The 27,909-nt window shown below is 31.3% G+C and overlaps 1 protein-coding gene across 2 annotated transcripts in view; it reads left to right on the plus strand.

Annotated features, from left to right (window-relative positions):
• Window positions 1–27,909, plus strand: part of LOC129229548 (WD repeat-containing protein WRAP73-like) — a 56,329-nt gene that overhangs the window by 15,884 nt on the left and 12,536 nt on the right. Inside the window, exons 3-8 of one of the 2 annotated variants that reach the window (XM_054863870.1) lie at window positions 197–250; window positions 360–476; window positions 10,874–11,050; window positions 15,307–15,390; window positions 17,404–17,535; window positions 26,758–26,835. In XM_054863870.1, the coding sequence (XP_054719845.1) occupies window positions 197–250; window positions 360–476; window positions 10,874–11,050; window positions 15,307–15,390; window positions 17,404–17,535; window positions 26,758–26,835 (642 nt within the window). The remainder of the gene's footprint in view (window positions 1–196; window positions 251–359; window positions 477–10,873; window positions 11,051–15,306; window positions 15,391–17,403; window positions 17,536–26,757; window positions 26,836–27,909) is intronic. The other variant, XM_054863871.1, reaches the window with a different exon arrangement.

Below are 27,909 nucleotides of genomic sequence, written 5' to 3' on the forward strand. Positions count from 1 at the left end.
GCTGCCACTGAAAGACCTATGGCTTTTAATAGTCATTTTTTTTTTGCCTCCCCCCCTCCTTTTTCAGTCCCAATCGCCACCTCTGCTAATGAAAGTTTTAATACTTGAAGAACATCAGGGGGGCGGGCAGTATGCATAATTTGTTGAAAATAATCAAAATTTTGAACTTTTAAAATTTTGCTTTCATTATATTTAGTGGTCTGCAAACTCTGAATTAATTTGTTGTGGAGCTCTGAAAGAATCAATACAGGTACTATAATCTGTTTATTACACCATCATTTGATTAGTTCTTTTTTTTTCCTCTTCTTTTTAAGTAGAGATAATTCATAATTTTGTATTGTAATTTTGTTTCCTACCAGATATTTAATCTAAAGAATCCATACTGGATATGTAAACTGAATGAAGAGAGCTTGTCTGCTGACAAGGTGTACTGGGCTCCAGATAGCTTTCACATTCTTCTGATTAGTGAATTTAGTGTAAGGTTTTTTCATATTTTTTTGTGTGTTAGTGTGTTGTTTTTTAGAACAAATAACACACACACATATAATAAAAATAGAACTATCTTTATTATATGCGTTTATTGTTATATGAGTAATTCCATGTGAACTAACCACATTTTTCAAATTGTCCCTACTCTACCATCTCCGATTTGGATGAAATTTTATAGAAGTTTAGACAAAATTTTTAAAGTAATTTATGCAGGTTTTCAGCTTTTCCAAGTTCCAAATCCTAAGGATCAAGGATTCCTCATAGAAGCTTGGGGGGGGGGGGGCGCTACAAAATGGTACATCAGCTTTTTGAAACGAATAGCTGTGTTTGGACTAAGGTTGCAGAAAAATTTATCATTCTGAATAATGAATGAATACGTTTTAATAGCTTAAAGTGCTTTTAGTTGTTAATATGTTAGAGTTTGAGTTCATTAGTTTTTGTGTAGCACGCATGTAAACTCTTAACAAAGTGAGGTGGGGAATTTTCTTCCCAGATTTTAATAGTCATAAACTTTGAACACAAACATTTCAAAAGCTCATACTCCATAATTCTAATGTAAAAATGTTTATTCCTTAACGAGTTTTAATTGCAGATTATAAATATTAATTTTGTAAAAAATACTGTCATCTAAAGTGTCTATTAAATTCCTTCACATAATAGTCTGTTTTCAATGTGCTGTAGTCCAAGTTTGTCAGATTTTACCTCCTTTTCCTCAGTACCATTGGAAAGAATAGATTTTTTCCTAACAGAATATGCTTTTCTTAAATGGTGTTCTTTGAGATAAAGATTTTAAAATGAATTTGAAAACTCTGTCATTCATGAGAAAAGCTCATTCTGCAATGTATAATGGATGATGATTGCCATGGAAATGGCTTTATAGTGGTTTACTATTGTTATTATTCTGAAATAGATTTTATTCTTCTTTCAAAAAGCTAATTTCCAAATTAAATATGATAGAAATAGATGGATATCTTGCTAAAACATTCCTGTTGTTTCTCTGAAAGTAGACTTATATGCTTATATAAACAGAGATGGAATGAAGCTTTGGTCATGCTGAATCCTGAGCAGTGATTTGGTCACTTTGGCCTGAAACAATTTGTTCCGAATTTTCTTTTACAATTATTAATATATAAGAGATTGTCTTTTCAATTGAAAATTGTACCTTATGATAAATCATAACAGAAATGTATATTTAATTTTAAAATTTGTGTCTATTGAACCCTTGGAGCCAGAATTCATTCAACAATTAACAGTGGCGGTTATAGTAAGCTTCAAAGAGTCAAAAAAGGAGCAAACGGTCTAATCTTGCGCAAATGAAGGCTTCTTCCTTTACTATTGTTTATTTTACTTTTGTTTATTTTACATAGCCTGAATCGCTTAAGAACATTCAAGCTATGTAAAATAAACAGTATACAGGTAAAGTAACGGTCTCTGCGAATCCTGCTGTAAATATTGAAGTTCAATGCGTTGGTGTTGAGGGGAAAAAATACACGCGCAGATAACCTGCGACAACGTATAATCGGCACCTCATTAATTTTACTTTTTATCAGATAATCTGCGGATTATGCGCAGGATAATACGGTACAATGATGGGCTATAATTCTCCAGCATAAAGCAATAAAGAGAATAGCCCAAGTTTTGCAAAGAATAATGATAATTCAAAGCTATTAAATTAGCAAAGTGTAATACGCGATTGGAGTAGTCAAACTATTAAATAGAAATTTATCTTCTGCTGCATGAAGAATCTTATATTAAGTGACGAAAAGTCATTCTTTAAAAATATCAACTATTTATTAAACAATTAACAATTGTAAAAGATAAAATGAGAAAATAATAAAGTAACTTGAAGAATCAATAACTCAAAGCCATACGCAAAATTAAAGTATAATCATGAACTTTGTAGACCTATTATATCTATTTACTAATTCTATTAAGTATTACCAAATATTCCATTGAAGAGGTTTTCATGATCTCTATTCATAGATCTCTAATACTAACATTTCAATAATGCATCACGAACACTAAGTTCGGCGAGTTCTAGTAGTATCTATTAGATCACATCTAACTACCGATCAGAAAACTAACTTCCTATTAATCCATTCTAAAAACTGTGAATGGCTATCTCGATGGTTGAAAAGCCAAGAGCCGAAAACCCCCAACTGCAACCTGCAAGTTGGCAAACTAAAGCATCTATCGTAGATGCGAGAAGTGAAAAAGAAAAAGAGTCATATCACACGAGCGTATAAATACTGCTTTCCCAATTAGCATAATGCGTCATCTCAAGTTCGACACGTGCGGAAAAGACGTGTGCAAAAAGCTTCTAGAATGTCTGAGAACGAGTGACGTCATCTGACCTTCAATTCGCCGGGAAGCGAAAAGCAGATTCACTCATTGTTTACGTTTTCATTTGAAGTTGAAGTACGCGGGAAGAATCGCTTGTCAAAGCAAAAAGGATATTACAACGCGAACATGCTATCATGCATAGTAAGTTTACAATTAAATAGCTTTAGTTTGTAAATGATGAGATACATATAATTAAATAATAACATTGTGCTTAGGATAAACTTGGTGTTTATCAATGTCCCCCCCATCTCATTATCTTACAAATTAAATATAAATTCAATAAATTAAAAATAAATTCATATGGCTTCAAGTTTTACATATAAATTCTTTTACAACAATGTTAGTAGAAATTAGAAACACGAAAAGTATTTTTCATTGGGAATAAATACAGTAACCCATCGAACTTCAAATTTTCACAAGAATTGTAGAAAAAATTTTCTTCATCATTCATCATTGATTGAAAAATTGGGTAGACAGTCCTGTGAAATGTCCTAAGAAAATACAGTCCTTCCATAGATACACACTCAATCTGAAAATAGTTACAACATACAACAAGTAACTGCTCAAATCAGCACAAGATGTATAAGCACTTATAAATTTTGAGTTGTATAAACACATTGAAAGAAAAAAAATTTATGTTTTGACTTCTTAAATACGTGAAAACAATGCGTTAAGTTATACATTTATGATTTGTAAAAAAAAATTTCAATAAATTTAGACAATTCAATGCGAGTCATTGGTTTTGTAAATATGTCCGATAAATTATCTTTACTTCTGACATATTTAATGTTAAAAACATCTTTATATATTAAATCTCTAATGAAAAACAATTTAACATCGATGTGTTTACTTCTGTGATTTTCAACTGATGATTTTACAAATTGAATAGCAGCTTGATTATCAACAAATAGCGAGGATTTTACTTTAGATTTTACAGTTTTAGTTTCAATACATTCATTCAAAATCCTATCAAACCATATCAATTCTTTGACAGTTTCAGTCATTGCGACAAATTCTGCCTCCATAGTTGAAAGACTTACACATTTTTCTTTAAAAGTGCGCCATTCTATGGGCGAATTATCAAGCAAGATAAGTTGACCTCCGACAGATGTTCGGTCATCTCTATTTGAAGCGAAATCTGCATCAGTATAAGCAATGATTTGGATTTTGTTACAATTTAATTTCAATTTTAAATTCTTTGTATTAGAAACATAACCAAGTAATCTTAATAATCCGTTCCAATGGGTAATACCGGGATTACTTTGAAATTGACTGAAAATGTTAATTGCATAAGATATATCCGGTCTAGTTCGATTTGCAATAAAACTTAAGCATCCTAATAGATTTCTATATGGTAATTTACTCATTTCTTTGATTTCATCGTCATTTTTCGGACAATCTTTAGTTGAGTAGACACAACCTTTACTAATTGGTAATGACGAGATAGAAAAATTATATTTACTAAATCTTTTACATACTTCTTCAATATAATTAGTTTGATGTAGGTGAAAGCCATTTTCGCCTTCTTCAAATTCTACACCTAGTAGTTTTCTCGTCTTACCCAATACTTTTAAGTCAAAATGTTTACTTAATAATTTTAAACAATTTTTAATATCACAGTCCTTTTTACCAAAAATAACGATGTCATCAACATATAATAGCAAAATTACACTAGAATTATAAAATACACAATTGCAACATGAAAATTTGTTAAATCCTAATTTTGACAAAACATTGAAAATTTCATTGTACCACAGACGTCCACTTTGATGTAATCCATAAATTGCCTTATTTAATTTGCAATATAAATTTTCCTTTCCTTTTTCAACAAAACCTGGGGGTTGACACATATATATTTGTTCGTCAATTGGGGCATACAGATAGGCATTTTTTACATTACATTGAACATTTGACCATTTTAAACATACTACTAATAATGTAAAGAAAAACCGAATTATACCAAATTGAACTACTGGGGAAAAGGTATCTTCAAAATTTAATCCTTTAATTTGAGCAAAACCCTGAGCACAAAGCCGTGTTTTGAATCTTATAATATCCCCCTGTTCGTTTTTCTTAAGTGAATAAACCCAGCGACTACCAACTGGAGTGGTATTTGCTGGTAATTTGGCCAAAGTCCAAACATTTCTATCATGCATACATTGGATCTCAGACTTCATTGCATCATGCCATTTTTCCCGCTCTGTTGACTTAAGAGTCTGTTTATAAGTGCGTGGAATTTTAATATCATTTTCTAGTCAAGATTCTGTTATACTTGAACTAGAATTATGGTCTGCAATTTCCCCCTGAAAGGTATCTTTCCCTTGAAAATTAAATAAGGATGGTTCAAAAACAAGATTTAATTTATCACAATATTTTCTTACATCATGAACAGATCTTAACCTTTTAGATTGACCCTTTTCAAAATAATATATGTCATTTCTTGACACATCGGGTCTTGGAACAATTTTTCTGACCCATGTTGGATTCCTCATGATCCTGGACTTGTCATCGTCTGACGTATCCCCCTCAGTATCTGAATCACTATTTGAATCTGAATCACTATGAATGTTAGATTCTCTGTTAGAGATTTCTGGCACGTCAACGTCAGATTGACTCTGCTCCTCCTCAGTTTCTACATCCGTATCACTATCGATTGGACGAGAGGTTAGAGGCCATGATAAAGTATTATTATCCAACTTAGAATGAAAATGGTCTTTGTAAAAATGACCTTCTTTAAAAGAAACATTAATGGATTCAATTACCGCGTTAGTATCAGGTATCCAGATACGATAACCTTTGGTACTAAACGCATACCCAATCATAATGCCTTTTTGGGCTTTAGCATCCAATTTGTTTCTACGTTGTCGTGGAGTACCCACGAATGAAATTGTGCCGAAAGGCTTAAGATGTTTTACAGATGGTTTATTACCGCCATATAGTTCAAATGGAGTTTTGTCCTGATTGGAGTGACATACCCTGTTCCAAGTGTATGCAAAATACAACATTGCATCTGGCCAGAATTCTTTTGGCAAACCACTCTCTATTAACAAGACACGGGTACAATCAGCGACAATTCTGTTATAATTCTCCGCGGAACCATTTTGTTCTGGCGTGTAATAATTAGTAAGTTCATGTTTAATACCAAGCTTTTCACAAAAATTATCCAAATTATGATTAACAAATTCCTTACCATTATCTGTCCTAATAGCTTTTACTTTCTTATCTAAAAATCTTTCAGCTCTAGTAGTATGCTTTTTGAAAATTTCTGCGACCTGACCCTTTGATTTAATGGGATACAAAGATGCGCGTCGAGAAAAGTCATCAATGATAGATAAGTAAAATTTTTCACCATTTTTACCAGGTACATTGCAAGGGCCCCATACATCAGCATGTAAAAGCTCTAATGGGTATTTACTACGTTTTTCAGTCAACGGCTTGAAACTGACTCTTTTAAATTTACCAATTTTACAGTCGTCACACTGAATTTTAGAATTTTTAAACTTTGGTAAACCCCTTGCTCCCTGCAATTTACTAGTTTTCTTAATACTATCAATATTGACATGCGCCAAGCGCTTATGCCAAGTTTCTAAATCTTCAACATGACTAGATTCAGAATTAAAATGACTAGAATTTAAAGGAATTTGATTTGACATTTTAGAATTTACAATATATACACCATTCTTAAGTTTTGCTTTTAAAATTAGACCTTCTTTGTCAGAAACTTCCACAAAACCATTCCCCCCTTTAAATTTAGCTCCTCCTTTGTCGAATTTTGTACCAGATAACAAATTCCGCCTTAATTGCGGGGAATACAGAACATCTTTTAGAACTACAGACCTTTTTCCAAATCTTACTTTAATATCTCCTTTCCCTTCAATCGGGAAGGTCTGATTTTTGATGGCAACAGCCATTTTACTATTTTTTAAAGGTGTAAAAGTTCTAAACCAGTCTCTGTTTCCAGAAAAATGATCACTGGCAGCAGTATCAAAAAGCCATACAGAGGGCTTTTCCTCTACATGGTTTAAATTAGCTTCACAAATAAAAAAGTTCTTGTACTCACATCGGGTGCTTGAAGGTGAACGATTCCTCTCCCTTGAAAAATGTTGTTTCCTCCTATATGGGCTCCGTCCTCTTCTATTGGTTCTGTCGTGGGATCCTTGACTTTTCCTGTTCTGGGCTGAAGAATTCCGATATAGTCGTGGACAATCTCTTTTGAAGTGTCCAGGCTGCTTACAATAGTAACACAACTTTTTCCTGGTTTCAACATGAGCAACTTCTGATTTAGTATTTAAATTTTCACGAAGTGCTAGACGTCCTTCTTCTACTATTAGATCAACTATAATTTCTTCAAATTTAAAAGTAGCATCTGGTCTGATTAATATCGATTGTATTATATGGTCAAATTCTATAGGTAAATTTTATAACAATTGAAAAATTAGAAAATCTTCAGGGAAATCTTTGTGTACAATTTTTATCTTCTCGTAAATGCGTCTTAAGCGGGCTGCGTATAGGTTTAATTTTTCTCCCGATTCTATTTTGCAATTATTTAACTCTGCGTACAGTTGCATCTGAATGCAGCGGTTTTCCGGGAAGAAGTGATCTTTGAGCTTTCGCCAAGATAAGGTAGGTTCTTCTATATTTTCAATTATCTTTTTAAATTCTTGTTCGATGTTAAGAAAAATTAGCGATAGGGCAAGTCTCTTGCGGTAGAGAAAATCTTTGATATCTCGCTTAGTGACGTCAGAGTCTTTTGAAATTACGGGAAGTTCTTCGGAACCATTGACAATGTCCCAGCAATCTTTTTCCATAAGTAGGAATTTGACATTTACCGCCCATTCGGTGTAGTTGTTGCTATTCAATTTTTCTATGGTGTAAGTAGGACCTGCCATTTTCAAAAAAAAATTTCAAATTTTTCTTAAATTTTAACTAAAATAGTCAAAGATGTCGACTCTTGGATCCATCGATTCATTTTGTAAATTAGTGAACGGTCCCCCCCGTCACTAACTATCATAAAAATCTTGAAGAAAGGTAATCTCTTGAAAAAAAGTTCAAATTTGGAAAAATTCATCAAATCTTGAATAAACCTGTACAAAAAGTTCAATTATCTTGCAAAAAATTCTTCCTAATCTTCTTTTAAATCTTGACACTTGAAAAAGGAATTAAATTTCCGATAATCTGACTTCAGACAACAGCATTATATTTCATCTCGTATTCGACCAACTCTATAATCTGGGCTACCATAACCATTGATGGGCTATAATTCTCCAGCATAAAGCAATAAAGAGAATAGCCCAAGTTTTGCAAAGAATAATGATAATTCAAAGCTATTAAATTAGCAAAGTGTAATACGCGATTGGAGTAGTCAAACTATTAAATAGAAATTTATCTTCTGCTGCATGAAGAATCTTATATTAAGTGACGAAAAGTCATTCTTTAAAAATATCAACTATTTATTAAACAATTAACAATTGTAAAAGATAAAATGAGAAAATAATAAAGTAACTTGAAGAATCAATAACTCAAAGCCATACGCAAAATTAAAGTATAATCATGAACTTTGTAAACCTATTATATCTATTTACTAATTCTATTAAGTATTACCAAATATTCCATTGAAGAGGTTTTCATGATCTCTATTCATAGATCTCTAATACTAACATTTCAATAATGCATCACGAACACTAAGTTCGGCGAGTTCTAGTAGTATCTATTAGATCACATCTAACTACCGATCAGAAAACTAACTTCCTATTAATCCATTCTAAAAACTGTGAATGGCTATCTCGATGGTTGAAAAGCCAAGAGCCGAAAACCCCCAACTGCAACCTGCAAGTTGGCAAACTAAAGCATCTATCGTAGATGCGAGAAGTGAAAAAGAAAAAGAGTCATATCACACGAGCGTATAAATACTGCTTTCCCAATTAGCATAATGCGTCATCTCAAGTTCGACACGTGCGGAAAAGACGTGTGCAAAAAGCTTCTAGAATGTCTGAGAACGAGTGACGTCATCTGACCTTCAATTCGCCGGGAAGCGAAAAGCAGATTCACTCATTGTTTACGTTTTCATTTGAAGTTGAAGTATGCGGGAAGAATCGCTTGTCAAAGCGAAAAGGATATTACCACGCGAACATGCTAACATGCATAGTAAGTTTACAATTAAATAGCTTTAGTTTGTAAATGATGAGATACATATAATTAAATAACATTGTGCTTAGGATAAACTTAGTGTTTATCATACAATCCTTTTTTTTTTAATTTCAAGCATGTATGCACAAAAAAGAGGGAAAATAAATAAAAAGTTATAAATTATTGTCTTCTAAGGAAAGTGAGGGGGCCCGGACCCCCTCTGGCTCCTCCCACGAGCCGCCACTGACAATAATATGTTTATTAGCAATGTATTCTATTGAAAGTTACATTGTGTTATATTTAGTTTATAATTTTATTAAAAAACTTTAAAATGAAGAACAAATGTACTGCAGAAAACATTCTCCAAATATTTCCAGCTTTGAAACTTATAACAATAGTGATATTATTTAAGGACGGATGTGCGACTAATGGGCATCCTTAAGTAAATTGTTTTAAAAACTATATTTTATTTAACAGTTATAGGTAAAATATTTAGGTTTTTTTAAATAGATGCATTACTTGATCAACATATTTTAACTTGTGGCATTGTTAAATCTTTCTCTAAAAATAAATACTGAAAGATAGACTAGTAAGAAAAAATGCATGATATTACTTTTACGAAGTCATCAAAAACAAAAACATAGATATTGAGATTAATATTAACACATAATCTAAATAGTAGGTATTTTATTATTGTATAGTTCTATGATTTGATATTTAATCATATCAGCTGGTTATTATGAACATTAACTTAATTGTAGAGCATGTCTTAAATATTCCAAATAAAGCTTTATATTACATAGAATGAAAAATTACAAGCATGTGCTGTTCACTACCAGTGCAAAGCAAAATAAAATCTCAACTGGAGATACATATTAATTAAAAAAACAAAAAACAAAGTAAGCTGTAAGTGTTGAAAAAACTAGTAGTAAAGTGACTATATGGAGAATTACATGATGTTTTATGCATTTAATGCTAGAACTCGACATACAGAGCAGCCAAAGCTCTGGCCGGAACTTTGGCCATTATTTGGCCAAAGCTTTGGCATTCGCCGCTTCGGCTAAATTAGACGTTATGCCAACTCTACTTATAAAGTAACTAAATATTTCTTTTTAGAAAGAACACACACATAACAGCTTGAGCATTTGAAGGTGTATTGGTTTAATTCAAAAGTAAATGCTTTTTCAGAGAGGCAGCTGCACCGTACTTGAAATGGCAAGATTTTGCTCGAAATCAAAAGTAACTTGTCTCATTTGTGTAATGGGGTTGTTTCCTTCAGTCAAAAGTAGTACTTTTAGTCACTGAAATTGATAGAATAAGCAAAAAAAAAAAAGAAACATGAACCCAAAAACTTCTTTCATTTCCCCAACAGTTATTTTTTAATTAATTTTTTAAACTGTCCGATTTTTCAAACAAGGCATGGTCTTGATGACGTCACAAATGATGCTTTTTGGTGCATCTTTGTACCACGTTTTCATGTTATGATAATCAAGAAGGGAATTAAAATTGCACTCTACACTTGCTATCAACCATATCGTTGCCAATGGATGTGAGTAAAGATGCAAATTAAATATTTTGTTCTGTGAATCGCTACACAGAATGGCATTTCATTATTTGTGATGTCATTGGCAAGAAATGTAAACAATGAAAGATACCGATTTAAGTAATTTTTTAAAAATATTAAACAAATTATTTAAAAATGGTCAGAGCATATGTTTTTAAGCATGTTCTTTCAGAAAAAATTCTTTTTAAAATATTGGAAACGACTCCATTGTATAAAAGAGTGTTTTACAAATGAAGTTATCTTTCTTTTCTTTTTTGTTTCTTATTATATATCTATAATAATTATTTTTTATAACTGATAGTTTTCGCTTCATTTTTTAAAAATATTAATTATTATTTTTTCAACTTTCAGATTAAACTTACAATATTTTCTCTAGCTTCTTCACTTGTTGCTGAAATTGATAACCTTAAGACTATTGAAAATGCTGCTTCATTTTCTTCATGCAAAAAGTATCTGGCTGTTGCACATAGAGTGAATTTTGAAGATCATATAGGAGTCTATTCTTGTGATTCTTGGGAAACATTGAAGGTAAGGAATACACTTAGACAATATTTACAGCATTCTCTTTGTAAGAGATAGGGAGCTTTTTTCATTTAGTCAACCGAAAGATAGTAAAAATATACTAGACAGTAGAATGCCTTTATAATGCCAATCTATTATAAAATATGCAGCTTTTCATAAGTAAACACTAGGTTTTTTTTTTCAATTAAAAAAGTACTCTATTTTGCCTTGCAGACAAAGTTTTTCATTGTTTTATCTTAATTCCAAGGTTTTAAATTATAATTAGTATTCAAAGTAAAAACATACCAGATTGGTCTTGAAAATGCAGCTGTTATGCATACTGTGAAGCTAGCCAAAGTGCAAGAGAGTACTGTATTTTCAAGAATAAGCACCGCATCGTGATATATTCTTAAAGAAAAAAAATTTGTATGCGCTGCACCTGGTGTAAGCGCCGCACCCAACATTAAACAAATTAAAAGCACAATCAGTAGTAAAGAAAGCTGGATTAAATGTAAATAAAAAATATTTTTTATTTCTCGTTAGTATTTTTAATTAACAATAATGAAATATTTTTAAAAATCCCCACATTGCACATTTTGTCTTCGGCATCCCTCGATTGGCCATCACTTTTGATGGTTAATTTATCTATTTCCAATGGAAAACACATCTCTCATCAATGCCAAACTCTCTGACAGCAAATCGATTTCCAATTGCTTCTGCCTTTATTACCTTAAACTTAAAGGCTGCAGTATAACTTTTCGATTGCTTAGGAGCCATTTTAAAAGCAAATCTATTAAAAAGTTCCGTTAAAAAGATCAGCCAAGGCACGATCGACTAGGTTGCTCGACTACCCCGATCACCCCACTTTTGTGAGGGGAGTGGTAAATTCCCTTTACAAAACTGGACATCCATCCCCCTCCCTTACTAGTATTTTTGCTTAGAATGCTCCTCTCCCTGACCCCTTGGCTTTGATGTGATAAGGCTTACTCAGCAATTTTTTTCCTTTTATTCTTTTATGCGCCGTGGCGCTTATTCCCAAAAATACGTATTTTCGAGAATATGTATCGTCTTCTTGCACATATAATTTTCAAATTTAGTCACTAACTTTTTGCTTTAAAAATGTAAATAGTAATTTGTTTTATTACATTGCCACGGTAAACGAAATTCTCTTTTTTGTAATTGGAAAAAGCAGACAAAAATGGATGCAAGATCAGCACAAGGTGCCGTGCAGAAAAGGATTTTAAAGCATTTTGTTCTGTTTGTACATTAACTTTCCAATATTGATAATCAAAGATTTTCACAGGTATTGTCTCATGCTGATGTGGTGAGACATAAGAAGTTGACAAGTAGCTTGAAAAATCAATGTGTATTTTTTATTCCTTGTTCTTCATCGTCTACTGAAAACGAATTTATTATGATGAAGCAATACAAAGCTTTTGTTCCAAATTCACTCTAAGATAAAATTTTGGAAGCGGGAGTCTTTCTTAGTCTTAGCTGCTGTAAAAAAATTATTCATTTGCATCTTTAAATGATTTTTCTGTAATTTACAGGGATATTTTTGATGATTCCAAGATTGCAAAATGTATCACTTTATCTGATAAAAGTTAAGTACATAATATATTTTGAACTTGCACCTTACTTTAAATCACTCCTTATTAAGGATATTTTTTCATCAGTCTTTGTAATTCGCTTTGATGAAACCACAACAAAGCAAGTAAAAGAACAATTGGACATACATTTATTCTACTGGTATGTGGTACATACTTCTACTTCATAATGGGTCACTGTGTTGAAGAATAAAAGATTGAATGCATTTTATTGTAGTTTTTAAGATTGAATTAGAGAACAAGCAAAACAGCTGCAAGTGGATCTAGATCATATTACGGAGTGGGCTGATAAATGGGGTATGGCTGTTAATGTTGGGACAATGTCAAGTGCTACATTTAGGGCATGGAAATAAGTGTACAAGTTATTATTTGCAAGGTTCAGTCATTAGTCAGGCAGACAAAGTTACTGATCTGGGGGGTCTTAATAAGTCAGGATTTAAAGTTTAGCCAACAGTGCAGCATTGCTAGTAACAAGGCCAATAAGATGCTTGGGTTTATCAATAGATCTATTTCAAACAAATCTAAAGAAGTTCTTTTGCCCTTATATAGAAGTTTGGTAAGACCTCATTTGGAGTATGCTGTTCAGTTTTGGTCTCCTTATCTTAAGAAAGACATTAACGTATTGGAAAGGGTTCAGAGGCGGGCTACAAGGCTAATAAATGGGCTTTCTCACTTAGACTATGATTCCAGGCTTAGAAGGCTAAAAATGTACAGTCTTGAGCAAAGAAGAGACTGAGGGGACATGATTCAGTTGTTTAAATTTATTAAAATGAAAGATGTTACGGGGCTGAAGTTTAGCACTGAAAACAGGACAAGGGGTCATTGTTTTAAGCTATTTAAATCTCAGGCTAGCATGGATGTTAGAAAAAATTATTATTTTAGCAGGGTAGTGGAACCTTGAAACAGTTTACCAGAAGAGGTGGTAATGAGCAAGGAAGTAGATAGTTTTAAGAGGGCCATTGATCTTCACTGGGGATTGTAAATTGACTAGGACCAGTCTAGCTGGGCCCAGAGCCTGTTGCTAGTCGTCACTTTTGTATTTGTATTTGTATTTTATCATCCACTACAAAAATCAAGCTTATAAATGACATTAAAGTTTTTAAAAAACGTAATTTTTGTTGTCTTAAAAATGTCCTAAAAAATTTATCAAAATTGTCCTAAAATTTTTGAAATCACCACTCTTACCCCTGCACTTATTTATACAGCTGATTCAAATCTAGTTACCAGAAGTTGAATTCTTCCTTAAAAATTTCAATTTGTACACATGAATTTTTTGGGTTTTTTTCATATAGTAACCGAATTTTTCGACATTTATACATGTGTGCAAAAGAAAGTGTTCAAAATATAGTGCAATAATTAACTTAAAATGCAACAAATGACAATTTTTGAACTGAAGGAAAAAATATGTATTTGAGAGTATTTTACAGCATTGTGAAAATTTTCTTCTCTTGACTAAGGTGCCATTTTATGATTTAAAACTAAATTACCACCAAACTACTTCAGGAAAATGCAAATAATTTGTTTCTAAAAATTATCAAAGCTGCTTTAGCTTTTCTTCAATGTAGTTACAGAATGTGTTGAATTAAAAATACGAATTTAAAAAAAAGAAATTGTGCTAGTTTTAAAATATAAGGTGTATATATCTAATCACCAATTATTTTATTGTTCTTTAATTTATGATTGAAAAAATAATTTTTGTTAAAACATCATGTAAAACTTACATGCAAAATCATTCAAAAATTAAACTTTTTTTTTCCACCTAAATATTACACATTTATTGACATTCCTTTGAGTTAAAAATGGAACTGAAATTTGATGTCTTGGTAGTGCTGTGAATTTCTTTTCATAACTCTACCAACTGTTACTTAAGAATTTTTTATGTAATAGAGTTATAGACAATTTTTTTAAAGTAAAATATTTTTCAATGAGCATTTCCGAGAAATATATTATCAAATGCTCATTAGTTAAAACTTTTTAATGTTTGTATTTATGCATTACGAATATTACTGTAATATGAATTGATTACATTATGACCCTTAGCTTTAGTATACTTTTAGGCGTTTAAGACACTTTGGGACAGTTTTGAACTGTAAAAACCACCTATCCTGTCCTAAAACAGTTTTGGACAGTCCAAAACCCAACTCTGTTTTGCATGCCGTCTAGTTTTCTGAAGTTTATATGGTTTGATGGAAAACTCTGCGTTATGAGCCAAAACATGAAACAGAGTTGATATTTTTTTAAATGCATGGTCGATTCAATTTTTATCGAAAAATACCAGCTGAAACCAACCTTTTAGGTAACAAAAGTTGCAGAACAATTGTTTTCTTGTTTCTTGAGAAGTTTAAAATGTGAATTTTTGAAAGTTTTCCAATATTATACATTGGGGTTACATCAAGAGTTCCCAAACTTTTTTGCTTCCGAACTATTTTGCTTTGAAGAATCGGAATTTTCTTGGTGTACTATTGGCTATCTCTATTATATATACCACTTTGCACCACCCCATGCCTGCGGCACCCACTTTGAGACTCTCTGTCTTCATAGTGTGAATTACAATCATTTTTTCCCTATCTAAAACTTAGCAGTTTGGTTATTGGCAGTTTTATTTTATTTCATGTCTATTAATATTATTATTGGTATTGATTTTAAAATTCTTACTGTAGTTTACTTTCACTTTAGTTTTTCCCAGTTGAAACAAAGAACTTCGCTGGATTTCGGTTTTCTCCTACTGATTTAGTAATTTGTGTCTTGGAATCCTTAGAGGTAATACTTATACTGAAAGTTAAACTTCACATGCACTATACATTTATTTCTGCTATTATTCCTCCTAGATTTTAGCATTCTTATTTAAGAAGCTAGTTCTTTTTTTCTATTACTCATTTGACTGTGATTGATGTCCTGTCCTCTTATTTTTCTGTGCTTATAATACAAACTCTCGTGGACTATATTCAAAGAATTCCAACTGTATTCAATGGCCACTGGAATATGTATGCAATGGTATTTGAAATATATTTGTATGGAGAATCTTATTTATCATTTTTTTGTACGTTAATCTTAGAATGGAATTAACTTATAAATTTTAACTACAAGCGATTAAAAGCGAACCCAAAGATTGCCACTAAAGAAATTATACCAGAAATAAAAATATAAATTAATTTTAAACAATCAGTGTCACAGACAATAAATATTAGTTGGTTCCTACGAAGGTTTTGAAATATAAAGAAAAATTTGTTTCCTATGATGTTGAAAATGAATAAAAAATGTGAAAAGTTAAACTGAAATTTGTGTAGCATTATAACTTTTAGAAGCATAGAGTGAACAACCGGCTACAGTTCTTGATTGCGAAACTTTTAATTTGTCAGATATAAATTTGAGTTTTTTTTTTTATTGTGCATTAATTTTACTAACCCATCTGTTAGTTGATTAGTTGATTCCTTGTGCATTTTTTTCTTTTGAAAGACATGTAGAATATATTTTTTTTAATGCTCTAATGTTTGCTTGCATTGAAATTGTTATTATTAATACTGAATAAATAAGTGCATGATCAAAAAACCTGGTGTTGACAAAAGGATCAAAATGAAGTATAAAGCTGATAAGTATTTATTATTCAACTGATTTATGAAATTTTAAATCTTAATTTAACCATCACTCTTACTTGCATATAAATCAAGCAATTCAGTAAAACAAAATGATGTTTTTAGTTAAGGTGTTGACTTATTTATACACAAGGCAAAATTTTTCAAAAATATTTCCAAAGTAACATTTAGACCCCCCCCCCCCCTTTCCCAAAAATTTCCCAATTTTTACCTAAACCCTTTCAAGTAGACAATAAAAAATTAAATATTGGTACATTCTGATGTAACTTTATATTGTACTATCGGTACCAGCACGGCTTTGCTGGTAGTAGAAGTCATTTGGTTCGCCTGTATATTTAGAAATGATGGATGATGAATTTTTCGCCAATTTGCGCTGTTAATTTGTTTGCCCATGGTCGCATATGGTAGTTTGCTCGCCCACGTTATGGTAATTTGCTTGTCCACGTTATGGTAATTTGTTCGTTCATGCTAGAAAAATAACAGAATTGATTTTTCAAAAAATCAGTTCTAGGTGCTCACCCTTATGCTATAAACTAATTTTGTGCCAAATTTCATGAAAATCGGTTGAACCGTCTATGTGCTATGGGCAGAACAGACATCTCGACAGAGATCCAAGTATGCAGACTTTCACCTTTATTATTAGTAAAGATAAACATGATCTTATTGAATACTACAGTAAAATGTAGTGGATCTTATGCAAATTAGTCTCATTTTGAAGTTGATGAATGCTAAAGGTTTCTAGAGATTAAAAGCAAAATGTTATTACTATTCAATCAACAACTAACAAAACTTCTAATAATTATCATTAATTTTTTTTTTAAAATCACTATCACAAAAACAAAATTTTTTAATACAAGAGTATAAAAATCCTGTATTTCCAGTCCTAAACATAGTAATTACACTTTGTTTTCCTTCTTTTTATAATGTTTATTTTTTTTCATTAGAAACAGCAAAACTTTTTTTATAGTAGAGGGTTGCATTACATTTTATACACTTTTTCTCCGAAAGTAGGAGGGTGGACTTATGTGCAAGTATAAATGGTAATTTACTCTTGTTATCATTTTCTTATAGTGCTTTAAACATTTTGTCTTTTTCAATAATTTAAGATTTTCAAGCATATTTTTTTTACACTTTTAAAAATCTTATTGAGTAACTGTTTTTACTCTTATTAATTTTCTAGACTAAAGTTTATTTCTATTCAATTGATGGAAGATTACTTGGAAAATATTGTACAAACGCATATTTTGCTCCTATCATTATTTCATGGAATCACTTTGGAAACTATGTTGCTTTAGGTGATTGCTTTGGCGAAGTAAGTGATTGTGCAGTTCATTTATTTCAGTAGCTTTTGTAGATACATATATACATGAATAAATACACATAATATATAGATTCATGCACAAATAAAATAAAGTCTATTTTTTTTTGTAGCAACCAAATATAAAATCTGAAACATTGTATGTATCAGGGGTGACCAACTTTTGAAGAAAGAGTAGCACTATCTCAAGAAAAAAAATGTCAGCATGCCACTTTCTATTTTTCCAACATACTAGGTCATCACCCAACTTTTTTTTTGTATTTTTCTTATGAATGCTCAGATCTTACGCATAGAATTATAACTATACTAAATTTTGGTATCTTCGGGACAGTCCAAATTTGCACATTGGGCCTACGGAAGTTGGCGCAATTTTTACTGTCTTAGTAGAATATCCTTACAAATTTTGTAAACAATAATTATTTTCATGTTTTTATACGCTTAATTTCATTTCTGTCGACAGGATTTATGGGCCCCTATGCAACTTTCTTCAGGGCCCCTAACTTTTCACTTTAACGTTTAGCCTCCTCTTTCTAGGCTCCATTTTCACATAAATATCCAAAAAAAAAAAAAAAAAATTGTTAGTTGATCTAATAAAAAGGTGTTTTTTCTCAGTTAAAATTGATTTGCAATTTCAGGTATGGGGAACCCTTTTTGGAGCTCGAACAACTTTATGTCAATAGCAAAACAGACCACTTATTTGTTTTTTCCTCACGACGTGTCTTTTCCTCCCGTGTGTGTGCTTAACAAAAAAAATAAAATAAAATAAACAATTCTGCTGTGCTGTCTTTTTTTACCTTGGAGGAGGAGGGATATCAGGAGAGTGATGTAGTGACCTCCTTTGGGTTGAGAGTAGAATATCTCAAATTTAGTGGGTCCGACGGTTTCTCCCCCGGAAAATTCTTTGAAAAATACATCTAAAAAATCTGCATTTTAATGCCTTATAGGGGATAATAGAAACTACAAAAACGTCAGGTAAAAAAAAAGAAAACATTTCTTAAACTTTATACTCTTTTGCAAACTAAGACAATACAAAATACAAATTGCTCTTGGTTCGACAAATCATTGACATTAATCAATAGAGAGAAAGTGTGAAGGAGGAGAAATGATGACGCATTGTCACTTGCTCGCATCGACTCTCGGTATATAATTAGTTCTTGATCATCCCTTCATCTCATCAACAAACACAACACTGAATTTACTGAAAAATGATCAAGACTTAAAAATGCTTTAAAAGAAATGGTGGAATTACTTAGAAATTAGATAATAAGAAAATAACACCCTAACCATTCGGACAATTCTTACTTTATGCACATGATAGGAAATAAAATTGAAGCACTTTTCAAGCAGTTTCAGAAACTTTTTAAATTATTTTCAATGCCTCTAGAACAATTAAAGTTTTTCAAAGAAGTTCATTTGTACTTTCCAATCTCTGATATTTTAATATTGATTGCATAGTTTATACATTCTAACTTAGTAAGGAACCCTCTTATTATTCTGCACTACTTGTATTTTTTAGTAACAAGTAGTGTAAAAAATGAAAAAGAATAGAGGTAGTGTAGTAAATTTTTCTCAAGCCAAAGAGATTGACAGTATGCAGTAGAAGTAATAAAAAAGCAAGCAATAACAAAAAAACTTTCAAAATACGGAATTCACATTTAAAAATAAATAGCAAATGTGAACATGCTAGTCACGAAAATATATCTCAAGCAAGCAATGTGTTACAGGAACGTCATAACCATTTTTTTACATTTTTAATGCAGAATGTAGCAAGGAAATGAATTTGGCCCATTTTGGCATCCCCTCCCCCCTCCTCGCATGTAAAGAAGTTTAAAATGCCCCTAGTTGGCAAGACCTCAATGTTTTCAAGCACATGAAAATGAAATTAATATTTTAAAGTATTTTTTCCTATTTTAGGATCGAATCATGCAATATTTTCGAGAGTTGGGGACCCCAAAGAAGTGGGGGACCTAAACTATTTTAGCTTGTTTAGCTTATAGGCAAATCCAGCACTGATTCTAATTAATGGCGACATAACTGTGCTCCTTTTAGACATGTAAGAGCGTTCTATACACTTTGATGAGGAATGCTCTTTCAAAAGCCCCCCCCTCCCCCACGTTTTAGTTCTAGAAAAAAACACTAGAAATAGTTTCAATTTGTACCACTGTACCCAAAACTCAAATAAACTCATATTTTAAAATCTTTTCAGCAAACTGTGCGTCTCCTGCCTTGTTTCGAGTTTCGAACGCTAAAAATCCAAGCGCTTATTTAAAAGTCTTTTTTTTTTACCCCTTGTCCCATTCCAGTAAAGTTCTGTTTATCTTTCAAAAAGAAGCGATTTCTTTTTGCTTTGAATTCACACAAAAAATAAATAGATAAATAAATAAAAATAATAATAATTCTTTTTGGTTAATGGCGTCGATAGGGGGTACTCACTTCGAACATGATCACTTTCACTGAACTCACTTCGATTCGCAATTCCAATGAACTACAGGGGGTGCTGCAGCCACTGTCTAATGGAGGATAAAAAAGGTAAAACAAAACACATGCCGTAACTTGTTATAACTTGCTTTGACTCTTTGTGAATGACAGTAATTTTTCATCGTGTTTGTGAGAAGCTTTCTTTTCTATTCTTCTGAAATTACATTACACCATAAACTATCTGAAGCTTGTAATTTACCCCCAAAACTACGTGGAATGAAATGTTTTACCTTTTCTGGCAGTATTGTTAATCACCGTAAGGTAGCGTATTCGAGCTCAGGAGTCGCGAATTGAAAACTTTTAATCTTAACTCTAGAAGAATGACTTCCTTCAAACTAAAAAGTTTTCAAAAAAAAAGGGGGGGGGGAATCAACTTTTTCTTAGGCCTGCTTTGCGGGCCCCCCAATCTCTCATGGGCCCCTGTGCAATGTATAGGCTTGCCCCTCTCTCTCGATGGCCCTGCTTAATTTGTTGTAATATGGCTAAATTTGACGTATCTTATTCCAATAATTTTTACTCAAAATTGCCTAAGGCTTTGAAACTATACCTGTGTATTGACTTTGCCTGCTGCTAATGCACCATTTAACATTGTATTTATAAGATTGATGAGAAATTAAAGAGATATCGACAAGTTGGCATCATTACAAGCAACTTACTTTTATCACAAAATTTTGTGAGAAATACTAAACTGTCGCCAAGCTTGGCAACATTTCAAACATAACATGTAAATAGTATATCAAACCTTGTAACTTTATGAATAGCCCCTTACTTCAAGAGTATAGTAGAATATTTGTGAGTGGAAAGCTAGAAGTTCATTCAAAGCTATATGAAAAGCTGCTTCAATGGTAGTCAGTTAGTCAGTCTGGGCGGTCATTCCAAGCTCGTCAGCTTGCGAGATCGAGATTTTCGCTCACGTGATCGGTTGTGACGTAGAAATGTCGCAAAGTAGCGTTTTAATCTACTAGAACTTAGATTGCGGCTAGGTTCGATTAGATTAGAATACTACTTTGCGACATTTCTACGTCACAACCGATCACGTGAGCGAAAATCTCGATCTCGCAAGCTGACGAGCTTGGAATGACCGCCCTGGTTTTGACTCGGCAAAGAGCTCTTTGCTTTGTAAATACACAGCCTTTGCACTGATTTTTATCTTCTAGTTTTTGCATATTTGGTGTAAATATGTGTTTTATTGTTGTGTTTATGGTGTTTAATGGTATTTACCTAATTACTATGAATAATTTAGCAATTATTAATGACTTAATTGTACATATTTGTGTCATAATTTCTTGAAGTGTGCCAGAATCATAACACTATACAATTAATGTAAAACTACCGCACAACTAGAATAATAACATTAAAAATTGCCATTAAACTTCAAAATAATATTACTTCTTTTTACACTGACTTTTTTTTTGGTAAAGTATTTAGAAGAATTAGAAACGAAGATAGAAAATTCTTTCTTACCAGAAAGTTTTTGAATGTGTAAACAATTACACTGAAAACAATTTCAAGAATTTTATTTCTTGACATTTTGCATCTTGATAAATATTATTTACAAGTTTTTGCTTTCTAAAATATTATGTTGAAAAAGCAATTTAACAAATAATAACCAATTAAATAAATAAATAAATTGAAAAGAATAAAATAATGAATAAAAAACATGTTGAGTAACTTTTTAAAACAATAGTTAATCATTTATTCAAAAAATAATTTATTTTTCATACTAACTGCTCATGTCATGTTCAAGTCTAAACATTGTTTTGTCAAGAGTTGTATCATAATCTAAAAATAGAATCACCAATGAAGTGCTTTATGCACATGTAAAAAGGATTTTGGCGAGATCCTTAAATACTTAAGTTATGACCCAAATATTTTGGGTTACAACTTTCTACATTCTTCATATATAGCTAACCACCCAGTTTTATGTAGTTATTTTTCTCTAAACTGACTGAGCACAAAGCAAACTGGGACTGGGGGAGGGGACTTCCATCTGAAAAAAGGGTTTATCAGAGAACATGTCTGGAAGTGCTGTACTGATCAATACCATCCATATGTTTGCCGAGATTTCAACGTGTGCCCTCGTTTTTTAGTTGAAGCTTTCTACTCTACAACCTATGTCATTGGCTTGCTGAGCTCTTTTAGAAAAACTATATTTATTAATTAGAAGAACTATTTTTCTTAATGTTTTCCTCTTAAAAACTACTTTTAAATTTGTTTATAGCTCATTTTTAAACTGTTCTCTTAGGTTTGAATTTGATACTTAATAAATTCCTATTCTAATTATGCTCCAATAATTACTTGTTTCTTATGTGAACTTAAACTAAAAAAAAAACCTTTTTTTAAAAAAACTTCACCCTTAAAAAGATGTTTATTTATATATATTTCCTTGATGTGGTTAAGTTTGAAAGTGGTAAAATAAGTGAGTGCAAATGGGCCATTCCACGGAAAACTGTAATTTTGTCCTGCATGTGACGCTTCATATATATCATAAAAAATAATAATTTAAAAGGATGACAAACACATAGCTGCCAAGTGCTCCGTTTTTCCCGGAGTTTCTCCGATTTTTATTGCGTACTCCGAAAATCCGATTTATTCCAAAAAACTCCGTTTTTTTGACTTTGCTTGTACACTTTTCGATTTCTAAGGAAAAAGAAGAAATTTCCCTATCCTGGAAGGTAGGAATTGTTCACAAACTCAACAAAAGAGGATTCAGTTTGATGCTCTGGAAGCATTAGTATCAGGATCAACACTGAGTGGAGCGTCGATTAATCGGAGAACATCGTTTTTTCATCGAGCATTTCAGCTACGTGCGAAACGTAGCCGCCATGTTTGGTCATTCATAAGGTGGAAGTAGGCGATGCCTAAGTGCTTTCGTTTTCAAAGACAAAGCAAAATTGGGGTTTCTTTTAACTGCAAACTAGTGAAAATAAGCAAAATATGCTACAAAATGTTTTTTTTTTTTGGTTATTTTAAATAATTTTATTGAGAAATGAAGACAATTATACTATTTAAAGTTTCATCTTAACCCAATTGCTTTGGACACGGGTGTGCTAAAAATTTTCAATTAAATTGTAGTTTCATGGGGATTTTTTATTTTAAAGATATTTTCATGCAACAAATTCAAAATTTTATATCTGAATTTTTGACTTAGTCGCCATATTTGGTCATTTGCGAGATTTAAGTACACAAGACTCTTAAAGTGGCCAAGTTTTCAAAATCGGAATTAGATGTTTATTGCAATGCAAACTATTGAAAATAATGCAAAATGGGCTTCTTTTTTTTTTCCGGAAAATTTTTTTCTTGAAAAATGCAAAATTTTTTTCTTCAGAAAAATATTTTATCCTCATTGGTTTAGACGCTAATGTGCTAAAAACTGTCTATTTCATCTAAATTTTAGTTTTGTAAGGATTATTAATTATTTATAATTACTTTTAATGCAACAAATTCAAAAAATCTATCATCTTAAATTTTTCGCATTGTTACCATGTTTGGTCATTTGCAAGATGGAAGTAGACAAGACTATTAATAGCCTAAGTTTCCGAAAACGGAATTGGTTGTTTGTCTCAATGCAAACTATTGAAAATAACAAAAGGCAAAAAGTTAGTTTTTTTTTTTTTTTGAAAGGAAAATTTTATCTGTATTTGATCCTTTTTGCCTCGGAGGCTTTGTTATAAGCTGAAACTATTTCATCTAAAATGAAGGTTTCTGCTGACTTCTCTATTTATTTATTTATTTATTTAGTTTTTTTTTTAAAATAAATCAGAAACCTATTTTAACTTGAATTTTCCATGTACAAAAAAAGTATTGAATAACTTTATTTTAGAATGTGCGAAGTCCTATTAATCTATTTTTTAAATGAAAGTTGTAATAACTGCCCCATCCCCCCTCCAGTTTGTGTTTCAAAACTTAGCGACAGTGGTGGCCACTAAGTTTTTGGAGTCTAGTGGCCACTGGCCACTTAGAAGATTTCCGAGTCTTGACCTTTACTATGAAGTAGCTTTACTTCCAAGTATAAGAAGTAATTGTGTTTTTTTATTATTATTATTTTTTTTTAAAATCTTCAATATGTTCTTATGCAATGCATTTTCAATAGATGTCGGATATGTATAAAAGAATATTTTAAAGGGTTGCAGTTTTATTGAATCAAACAGTAATCATGTTTTTTTTTACTTTTCAATATGTACCTACGTAATGGTGCTTTTTTAATGTAAAATAATTGTATTTTGAACTTGGTTGTAGTTTTGTTGAAAATCTAACTTGAAAATTCAGAAACGCATTGTAATGGTGCTTAGATAGAAGCTTACGATACAGAAGGAAGGTTTAGCACAGGCCACGATTTGGTGCTCCTATTTTAACCCTCATTGCTCCTATTTTTTCCCTTAAGTGTTCCTATTTTTTTTATCTTGAGGTTGGCAGCTATGCGAAACAAAATTTTGTTGCTTAAGAAATCACAAGTGCATGTGTGGCTTCTTAAGCTAAAACTTTCTTCAAAAATTATTTCTTTTTAATGAAATATGGGAACTGTCATGTGCGGGACAAAATGACCATTTTCAATGGAATGGGCATATAAATATTTTTTTCAATGGTTTAAATAATTATTTCTTAATTAATGAGACATGTTTCCTTTACGTTGGAGCCATAGCTTTCAAAACCTACAATTTGTTTCAATATTGCTGTATTGATAGAGCAAAAATATTAGCTTATTCATAAGCAAGTTACCAGAGGTTGACTTTGAATATCCCGCATATGACGCATGTAAATAAATTTTATTTTAAATAACAAAATTGTTTAATAAAAATATATTTGTGTCAGGAGTACCTTTGTATCAAATGTAAAGATTAAAAAAAATGTTTTCCCCTGTTTCATTAAAATATTAAGATACATGACGAAATGTTAATGAAATTTAAGCGTATTTTGTCCCCACACGTGACGGTGGAATGGCTCAAATGCTATTATTTGCAAACCTCATTAATTTCAATACACTTAAAACCAATTACTGCTAAGACAAACCACATTTGCTCTTGTTATTTGCTCTTTATTGGTTTTTCGGATAAGACTAACTATGGTCAGGGTGGAAAATTTTCAGTCATATGACAGAATTCTGTCTTTTAAAAAATATATGAAACAAATTGAATGGAGCAAGATAGAATTTAGAAAGTCATGAATAATCTGTGATTGAGTTGAATCTAAAGGTTTATGGAAAGGTTCAGTTTGCATTTTGGAGCTGTCCATATATGATGTTGCACTTTTTTTCAACTTTTTGATCCCCTCCACCTTGTCACAAAGTGTCACACTTTACCCAATTTCCCCTCCCACCTGTTGCATGTCAGGCTATTTTTCATAACCATATTCTAGAAAGAAAAATGTGTGAAGTCACATTTCTTGTTACCCCCTCTCTCCCCCTTGTCAGAATTTGTGGCAATCCCCCCCTCAATGTGTGACAGCATGTGTAAATAGCCCCCTTTAACTTGTTATTACATAGTTATATTAAAGAGAGGATTACTCGCTACCTAATGATAAATCACTGGTCAATAGAATGAGCTAATTTTTTATGATTTTATTTTTCAAGCAACCATACTAATTCATTCCTTTATATTGCATGCTTACAGAAGAACAGGCATTTTTCTTTTGAGTATGCAAGGTGCAAAATATGTCGGGTCATGCCCTTATTTTGAAAGTTTCCTCAGAAATCTTCTCTTGCTTTGTGGAAGAATTGTTGTCTTATAATTTTTCTTTTAACTAACTGAAACAGTTCAGAAGTAGTTTTTCTTTAACAGCAAGGTTTTTAAACCATAAAATATTATTTTTCTGCCAAGTTCGTTGATTTAAATCAGCTTGATTTTAATTGTTATTAAAATCATGATTTAAATCAAATGATTTTTTTAAAAAAATCATTGATTTGAATTAAGTGATTTAAAAAAAAATAATCATTAATTGAAATCAGTTGATTTTACTTTTATAAATTAATTTTGCATTTTTAGAATGTGCTGCTCTAAATTTAACTTACACTGCATTATACTATCTTAACTTACAGGCAAAACTACATAGATCTCTCTATTTGTGTGTAACAGATTTTCACTTTATTGCTTTTATTCGAAAATTACAGTTTAGAACAATATAAAAATTTGGAGTTTTTCTCATACACCATGACTAATAAAGTTCAGAAAAGTAATTGTTCGACATATTATTTTACACTAAAAACATACATGATAATGGAAACACAATGGAATGGAACACAAAATTACATCTTATCTAAGCATTATAATGTATTTATAAATCGTAAAGTATTATTGAATTCGTGAAATACACCGCCAGCTCAGTCATTTCCAGCCGAGGACTGCGGTAATTTATTGAATATATATTATTGAATAGTTAAAGAACTCTTAGTTTTAAAAGTAAGTTGAATGGATTCACATATTGTATGAAATAGATTATGTTTATAAATGTAAAGTAATTAATATCTACAAATTTTTAAACATTTAAAAAAATCAAAAAAATCTGATTTAAATCAAAAAAATCTGATTTAAATTTAAAAAAAAAACTTTTTTTGATTTTTTTTTTTTTAAATCAAAAAAATCACGAACCCTGTTTTTCTGCCATCTGTTTGCAAAATGCTCATCTATATCATATACACATACATAATTGCTAGCTATTATAAGTTAAAATTGAAGTTTGTTTGCCAGAAATGGTTAAATCTTGATGTTAGCTTTTAGTTAGCGTTTAAACATGTATTTTTAGGTGACAGTTTTGAATTGTATGAATTTTGAAAAAAAGTCCTCCCACCAATTGCCCGAAATTATTACAGAGGAAGATATTGTAAGTATTGTTATGAAATTTCTTTGAAACATTCATCAATAGTGATATGAGAAAAAGATGCTGTTTATAAAATCAACATCACTTATTAATGCTCAAAATAGAGACAACAGTATAAAATATTGTCAAACCATCATTTATTTCAGTTTATCTTTGTACTGTAATCTAGTTTTATGCTATAATTTGTTTTCTATTTTTTTTTTTTTTTTTTTTTTTTGGTTCATGATTCATATTTAGTTTAGAATTTTGCAGTGTAATTGCTCAAAATGAAAAATGTTTGCAAAATGTGTTGTGAAAAAGTGAAAAACTAGTGAATTTTTGAAATTGAAAAGTAGTAGGCTTATACATGGAGAGTAATAAAATGTTTTGTTGGCACTCTCATCTTCAATGAGATGTTATCTGCCTCCAGCTTGGTTATTTGCTAATCCAGAATGATAAGTCCATAACAAGGATGAAACTGCAATCTCTGGATGTGATAACTGGGCTGTCTGGTATATTGAATGTGGTTCTGGCCTTAGTCCTGGCTTAAGAGCAGTAACTTACTGCTTTAAGCCCAAACTTTACCTTCAATTTATGAGTTGAACCACATCATAGCTGTGGGCTCTCTTTGCTTCAAAAGCTAAGGAGCTCTAAAATTGTATTTCTTTATACTCTTACGAACATTAAAATTTACCAAGTACCTAGTGAAAAAAAACCTAAAGTAGGTTACAAAATAAAAAAAAAAAAACCTTTTGGAGAAAGTTAAATTTATTAAATTCTCAAAATTGCTCAAATAGCAATAAAGTTGCAGACATATGTTTCGAGGTTATAGGGAACCTCATTTTCAGTTCAAAACATTAAGCATTTGTCAGACATTTTTGCATCTATTAGCTCAATATTTCTTTCCATTGAAAGGAGGCACAAATGCCTGCAATTCTCATTGCTATTAGTTTTAATGTAGTTTTTATAATGTCAGCTACACAGTTTATTACTTGAAGGACTAAAATGAAAATTTTGTTTGTTCACACTTTGTTTTTGTTTAATTAAAAAAAATAATATTGTGTTCAATTTTTGTTGTTTTAACATTTTTACTCTCAA

The sequence above is a fragment of the Uloborus diversus genome, chromosome 9 (assembly GCF_026930045.1).
Source record: "Uloborus diversus isolate 005 chromosome 9, Udiv.v.3.1, whole genome shotgun sequence".
Lineage (NCBI taxonomy): Eukaryota > Metazoa > Arthropoda > Arachnida > Araneae > Uloboridae > Uloborus > Uloborus diversus.